Source organism: Crocodylus porosus, unplaced genomic scaffold (assembly GCF_001723895.1).
Source record: "Crocodylus porosus isolate Cpor-Errol unplaced genomic scaffold, CroPor_comp1, whole genome shotgun sequence".
NCBI lineage: Eukaryota > Metazoa > Chordata > Crocodylia > Crocodylidae > Crocodylus > Crocodylus porosus.
In genome coordinates, this window is record NW_017728906.1 from 185,079,929 (window position 1) to 185,087,649 (window position 7,721).

At 43.5% G+C, this 7,721-nt stretch overlaps 2 protein-coding genes across 5 annotated transcripts in view; both read right to left on the reverse strand.

Annotated features, from left to right (window-relative positions):
• CUNH11orf97 (chromosome unknown C11orf97 homolog) overlaps positions 1 to 1,421 on the reverse strand; it is a 23,501-nt gene extending 22,080 nt beyond the window's left edge. The window contains exon 1 of the mRNA XM_019528539.1: positions 1,415 to 1,421. Coding sequence (XP_019384084.1) covers positions 1,415 to 1,421 — 7 coding nt within the window. The remainder of the gene's footprint in view (positions 1 to 1,414) is intronic.
• Positions 1,422 to 4,814: 3,393 nt separating this feature from the next.
• The window catches only part of ANKRD49 (ankyrin repeat domain 49), a 3,173-nt gene continuing 266 nt past the window's right edge, over positions 4,815 to 7,721 (reverse strand). For 3 of the 4 annotated variants that reach the window (XM_019530325.1, XM_019530324.1, XM_019530323.1), the window contains exons 2-3: positions 6,873 to 7,158; positions 4,815 to 5,281 (exon numbers count right to left, since the gene is read on the reverse strand). In XM_019530325.1, the coding sequence (XP_019385870.1) occupies positions 4,820 to 5,281; positions 6,873 to 7,145 (735 nt within the window). In that variant the 5' untranslated portion in view covers positions 7,146 to 7,158 and the 3' untranslated portion in view covers positions 4,815 to 4,819. Of the gene's footprint in view, positions 5,282 to 6,872; positions 7,575 to 7,721 lie in introns of those variants that run through there. The other variant, XM_019530322.1, reaches the window with a different exon arrangement.

The following is a 7,721-nucleotide window of genomic DNA, read 5'->3' on the forward strand; positions in this document are numbered from 1 at the left end:
CGCTTGCGAGGCAGTTCCTGGACACCGGCCCTGGGGCGGGGCTAGAGCGCGGCTCCGCACGTGGCACGGGAGAAGCGGTGGCGGGAAACTACCTGCGATCGCGGAGAGGCCAGGCAGGAGCAGGCCCCTCCCTTGCCAGACCACCCCCCACCCGCGGGACACGACCTGCGCCCAGCCTCCGCTTCCATCACGTCAGTACGTGGTTAGGAGGTGACAGGCGGCTCTCTCCCCCAGTCCATATCAGTGTGGCCACGGGGGCATAGTCCTCCTTGAGCCCAAATGCGGCAGCAGCCTGACCCCGAGTAGTCGCATGGACTGACAACATTTTGTAAGGGCTGGAGGGTGACGGGCACGTTCCCTTGGTGTTTGAGCTGTGTTGTGTCAGGGCTGACCTCTGGTTTTGGTCCCTAGCGAAGTCCCCAGCAACCATTGGAATGCGGGTCTACCCCTGGGAAAAGGCACCACCAGCAGTACCTCTGGGTGGCTGCTGCTCACCAGCCTTCCCACCCCTTGCTGCTGACACCACCATCACGGCTGGCTGCTGCTGCTGGCTGCAGCTAGTTGCCAACCACTAGTTGGTGCTCACCACCCCCTCCACTGCTGACCGTGCCATGGCTGCCTGCAAGAGCTCACTTGTTGCCCCTATGCTCCTGCTGCCGCCAGCGCCACTGCTACCTGTGGGAGCTCACCCTGCCCAGCCTGCCTCCGGGGGCACATGGCATTCATGGTGTCGGGGTTGACCTCTGGCTTTGGTCCCACCATGGGCACTGGCACCACCCAGGCAAAGTCCCCAGGGACACCCAGTGCCTCTAAGGGAGGCTGAAGAACAACCTGGCATATGCAGCAGAAGAGGTGGGAGGGCAATGACCAGCAAAGCGCAGAAGCGCAGGGAATACCCAGAGCGGAACAGAGGTGTAGCTATAGTCCTGAGGTCCAGGACATACTAGCCAGGCCCAAGGATCGTTACTCTTTCACTCATTCACATATTGATTTGATGTATAGGCCTCTCCTCCCAACAAGACATATGGAAGGCTGTTCTCTGCAGTTGCTCCTCAGCTCTGGTGCCTCATCCCACTGGAGGCCTGCCAGAGCCTCAAGGCAGTTTATAGTAAAGAAAAAGCCTCCTAAAACAAGGGGACAAAATAACTTCTAAAAATCAAGCAGTGTTAAAATAGAATATATCACTGGCTCCCCACCTTCCTGTATTCAATACCCCTACCAAGCTTTGCCTGCTAAGTGCTTACCTACGTAGGAAAGTGTTACACCCCTTTCAGGTGAGTCAGGCTCTGGTAGGCCTCAAGAGCTGCATCCAGGCAAGCATGGCCATGCGGTACGTATGCTGCATGTGTACATACTGCATGCTTTGTTGTTTTCCATGCTGCAAGGGAGCAGTGCAAAGGGCTTTTTTTTTTACCCCGCATATAGGGGCCAAAAAAACCTGTGGAGAAAAAAAGCAGAGCTGTATGTACCTCCCAAAGCCAGAGCCTGGCTGGCTGGAGCCACAGGCACATGGCCTGAGAGATCCCCAGGGAGAAGTAGCAGTAGCACCTGCTAGTTGTCCCTGGGGAATTAAACATCCACATGTGTGGACATGGCCAAGGGGGAGAGTTCCAGAGCTGAGGAGCAACTGCTGAGAAGTTTTCTGCATGTTTTTGCTGAGTGAACTTGGCACATTCATGGTACTCACATAGTTTGCTCCCTATTGAACTTGGAGATTGTCAAGGTCCTTAGTTTTTCATGTGCCTTGTGTATTGCCAAAGCACTGCCAGTACAAAGATTTTTAAAGGAAACAAACTACATCATATACAGCTGTAGTATGCAGTGCAGCCAGAGCTGCAACTGCTGCCACAACTTCCTTGTGCCCTGGCCTACAAGGAGCCCTGCGACTGGGATCCAACTTAGGGAACAAGGTGAGTAGGATACCCCACTGTATAAAGCATGAGATTAGTCTGATTAATACCCTACATCCTCATAATCTCCTAATTATTAAAAGCATTTATATTTTAAATCATGCAATTGAACATCTTAGAATGAATTCCATCAATAAAAAGGCAAGCACAGCATTTTGCTTTTCCTGGAGTGGGGGGGGGAAGAGAAAAAAAATCAACTTTGTTACTTATTGTAGTACATACAGAATGACACTAGATGGAGTTTGCAAAGTTTGATAATCTGATCCTGCTCACAACATTAATAGATGTTTTGCCAGCGACTACAGAAGCAGCCTTTGTTAGGTCCAGGTTATGAAAACTGAAGCAGCTGTGATTCTAATTTGTGTGAGAGGTACACATTTTACATCCAAACAACTAGCTCTTGTATTATGTATTGATAACTCGAATGGTGATTTTGAAAATATAGGGGCATGTCCGTCTTCATTTTTAATCTGAGCTTTAATATAAATACTAACACATTTTCAAAGTCTAGTGTAGATCCTGTAATTAATTTAATGTCTCATTCTGGAACAAATGTAGCCTTTAGAATTTGCAAACATATTAATAAATATGACTAATGTTTATATCTCTGCCTTGTGCAAGATGCATTTTTGGTTGCATTCACCTTCTACAGACATCCTATGAAATAGAATTTCCAAACAAACCTGGGAGGATTAAAAATCAATGATTTACTTAAAAATTTTCCCTTGTAAGTATGGTTCTATTCCTTACAGTAATAGGGCCAAATAATAACTCACTTTTATTAAAAAGGCAATCAGGACTTATAGTAGAGATGGTATCTTTTATTAGACTTTGAGATCTCTTCCATGTCTCTGCAGTATATACCTACAATTTCTATTTAATACACCACAATGACCATGATCAAGATAGTAAAGAATCTCAAGGATAAGCTAGTCCAGGGCTGTTCAGATCTGGTGAGGCTGTGGGCCCCAGATGACACCAGCATGTGTTGCACAGGCTGCACGCTGTGGGAGTGGGCCCCCTAGGACCCACTCACTGCACAGGCTGCTCCAGCAGCATGCAGACCCCATCCTCAGCTATGCAGGCTACATATGCAGGACATGGACCACTCCCCTCCCCACACACACCAACTGGCCTTTCCCCCTTACACAGCAATGGGAGAGGAGGCTGCCCAGGCCCATGCCCTATATACTTAACTGCTTGCAGACTCCAAGTAAACGGTGGGCAACATCCTGGCCCTTTGTGGGCCACACGTGGCCTGCAGGTAGTCAGCTGGGCAGTCCTAATTTAGTCCAACCCCCTGTACAGAAAAATTATGTCCTGTTCCTAAGCCATACCAAACATACATACTTTCTGAAAACCACAACTTCCCTAGGCACATTTCCAGACCCATTTCATTGTCACTTCCTGTAACTTCATTGGTGTCAAAGCTTATGTGACATCACTTTCTGATGTGATACCACTTCCTGTGAGGTCTTTGAATATGGCTCAGCGGCCCACTGGGCGATAAAAAGTTCGTGATCCGGCCCCACATTCAAAAAGGTTGAACATCCCTGCTCTACAACAACTTGCAGAAGACAACACTGACAAAAGGAGAACTATAAGAACTATATAGTAAGACTAATGTTAATGATGTGGTCATGAGTCGCATGATATTTTGCATATTCCTTGAAAATCCAGGTTCTAGAATGATGTGGATACATGAGAATCTCAGTGTCCACTTCTCTAGCCTTCATGGTTGGAAAGAAAAGCTTCAAATTCAAGTGTGTCCTTGGATTCAAAAAAACCAGAAAATAAACAAGTAGTGAACTCCAGATGTACCTTTGCAATTTTAAGCCACTAACAACTTGGGAAGCCTGACTCATGACATTTAATGCTTGGGGATAATACTAGGTGTTCATTAATTAAAAAGAATCAAAGAAGAAGCTGAACTGGAAGGAACAGTTCACAGGTTAGAGAACATTTTTGAGAATGCACACAAAATAAAAAAAGTTGCAACTACAAACTTGTTGCGATTTGGGGGTCGGAAAGACTTCTCCAAGGCTTCAGCATCAATCAGAAACAATATTAGGTCCTTACTGCACTGTATAATGTCACCAACTCAGACACAACGGTGTTTCATCTGTTTATTTTCAAGCAATTTAACTTTTGGATGTGTCTGTAGTTGGAAGAGCATTTATACAGTATTCCATTTTGATAGAGGAGTGTAAACAAGACCCTTAAGGACACTTATCCCCATATGAACATGCCAATAAAAAAAAAAAAAAATGTAATTCAAACTGCTCTAGCACTATATACATAAGGTCTCCTAGTCTATGTACAGGCAACAGCATTGACTAGGCCTTTCAAAGATCCACAACACAACATTGAGTATTTTATATTGTTTTAATAAGCTTTCCAGGATTGTTATATGTTTGAAGTAACATCTGTATGAGTTGCATTCAGTCCAAATTTTCACGCACTTTAAATAAGTCTCTTGCAGTAAAGATTCTAATAAACACTGACTAACAACTAACAATTCCTGACCCTGCCCCACCCTTCACTGCCATATATTACAGTTTTCTCCTTGATTTTAGTGTTTTGGACTGTAATTAAATAAGCATCTATCAATCTCCACTTAATATGTGGAGACCCATGGCTAAATATTACATTCACTGCAGTGTCCTGAATACTCTCAAAACTCTTTGAATAGAGTGATCACATCTGGAAGCAAGTGGGGAAAAAACAAAACAAAATAAATACCCCCAATAAGTTGTAATATATGTTTGCAAAAATAATGAGATCTTAGGTCGTAAGAGGCCCCACAAAGTATCTCCATTTAAATCTTTGCTGTCAGGGAGAAAACACCACTTTTGAATACAGCAACAGTTGTACAGAGAAAGAAAAGAAATTCACATACAAAGATTTTTTTAGGAGTCTGGTGCAGAATTTATGCAGTCCTCTACTATTTCAAAGAGGTAATAGTAGACATCAGTCCTCCTAGCAATATCAAAGGCAGTTTCATCCAAGTTATTTTTCAAGTTTGGTTTCACGTAGCGATTCATCAGCAAAAGCTGCAGGGTTTCTTTACTATTTTTGTTTCCTGCAGCAAGATGCAATGGTGTCAGCAACCCGTTCGTCTGAGCATTGATATCTGCACCATGCTGAAGCAAGAACGAAGCTACTTTTGTATTGTTCCACTTACATGCACTATGCAGGGGTGTCCAGCCATCCACAGTCAGTGCATGGATATCTGCACCTTGGCCAATCAATTCATGCACAATGTCCAAATGTCCGCTGTAGGAAGCACGATGCAGAGGTGTGTACTTATCTTCATCTTGAACATTTACTGGAGCTAGATTTTGTGAAAGGAGCCTTTGTACTGTACTAAGCTAAGAAAGAAAGACAGGCAGTTTAGTACAACACTCCCCAATGAGATGCGCTCCTTTTGCTTCTAAATAGAAACCAACTGATACACTGTTAAACAAACAAACCTGCCCCTCTCAAAAATCCATGTGGTTGTGATCATAAACATTTTTCTGAGACAAAAATAAGTTTTTAAATTAAATCAATTATTTTACTGCTGCTGTTTCCTTTGGGAACATGAGATGAATGTGTTGGTACCATATGTAGCTACACAAAAAGAGTATTCATGGACAGATTTACATCTGTTACACCATTTATTTATTTATTTTTTTAAAGGAGAGTACCCCTTCTGGTGGGTGCCCCCTTCCAGACGTGGAGTGGGGTGGGGGGCTTCTGATCACAAACAGCAGAGGCGATGGTGGCAGCATGCAGGTGCATGGCGGTGCCACTTCCACACTTCTCTGTACCGCCACTGTGTACTCCCTGGGGCCTTCCCAAGAACCCCCGGTTGACAACCCCTGCATTATACAAACTGGTAAATGCACCAATCCTCATGATTCTGAAGAATAACATGTTATTAAGGGGGGTGTTATTTTTGGTCAAAAATAGCTAGCTTCCTTGCCACAAAACCACAATTCATCATCTCTGCATGTAGCATAGTGTTGGATATAAACAGACCAGGTCTGTTTAAAAAACAACCACCTAATCCACAAAACAAAACTTAAAATAATTTCTCTCATCGATAAATAGGGACATTTTCAGTACTGTAACAGAGCATTTTCCACTTAGCATATGTGTTTGTGGCCTCAGTTCAGTAAATCACAACTCAATATTTTTCTGGCCCACTGTCTAGTTATTCCTGGTCTCTCACCTTTTTCACAGCCTTGCAGGCTGTTTTTAGTTCTTTCAAAAATTGTGGATCAACCAATAGAGACCAGTCTTTAGCAGCAACTAGGGTTTCAGTTTCTGGTTAAGCAGGAAATGGAAGGAAAGCAAGCTGAAGATTAAGCTCTGTTTCTGATCTATGCATCCATAACTCTGGAAAAACTCCCCCCCTCCATTCTGCCTTCACAAAAGTAAGGTGTGTGTCTTATTTGAGGGAGTGTGGTATAAAAGAAAAATATGGTGTTCAACAATGCTTTTGTTTTTAAAGTAGCTGAGTAGCTTTAACAAAATGCAAACTTCCTGTTTTTAAGTGATGGACCTATTCTCACCATTCAAATGTATTACCAGTTACCAGAAATAATAGCATACTTGCTAGGCTCGTAATTTACATGAAAATACCCAGAATGCTCTTTTGGTTCATAACAACCTCAGAAAAGCACTAGCATTTGAGCGTTGGATAAAAATCAAGGTCATGATCCTACAAGCTAATCTGCAGAGACAGCTCAACTTGTGCAGAGATCCTCAGACTTCAAAATGGGTGACCTACGCTGAGCTGCTGGCAGGTTTTGGCCCAAATGGTTTGGCTGAATAATTGGGCTCCTAATATAATTTATATATACAAAAGTGTGTGTATATCTGTATCTAGGTAGATAATTTGTGTTTAACATGTTTTATTTAGACGCTGATTTGAGGGAGTACACCATCAGACACATGCAAAGCACATCAGCTTACCCGATTGTTTTCAGCTGCCCAGAGCAACAGTCTATCTGGATTCTTTTCCAGTTGCTTTTCTTGCATTTGGTACCACTCCTCGCTTTTCTCTTGCTCATCTTCCTCATCCTCAGACTGCCCTGACCAGCAGCTCTGAGTTCCTATGGGAATTAGATGCCTATGCGTTTCCAGCAATTCAAGTTGATTAAAATTCTCAGTGAACTCCTGAAGCTTCTCTCTCTCATCTTCCACGGCACCTATATTTTTCACATCTGAGTTCCCACTTTCACTCATTTCTAATTAGCATCTGCAAGTGCCAAATGTTCAAAATTAAACACTTCATTTTTTCCATGTGCCTTTTTTTCCAGTCATGTATGCCTCACTTCCACAGAACAAATACATATATGTGTGTGCATGCGCACACGCACACACAGCCAACATAAGTTAACTGATGGCTGCAAAAACGAGAGCAACATCATGCTCTGAAGCACCGTTTGTACCTCCTCCTGGCATCCCTGAGCTGCTCTGGACCACCCCTAGTAGTGGTAGAGCCCGAGCCAGACCCCAAATCACCATCCCCAATGCAGGAGGCTGCATCCTGTAGCATTTCACTCACCCCAGCCAAGGCAGATCCCTCTGGCTGGCACAAAGCATCTCACAGAGACTAGTCACCAGGAATCCTGGTTCTTTCCGATTAAAAAAAAAAATCCCCAATTTTTGGATTAAAGACAAAAACCCACATTTTCCCGTGATTAAAACAAAGCACTGTTAATATAAAGTTGTAGATATAGTGGCGTTTCATTTTAATCGTGGAAAAATGTGGATTTTGGGTTTTATTAATCAAAAAGTATTTTTGGGTTTTTTTTTTTT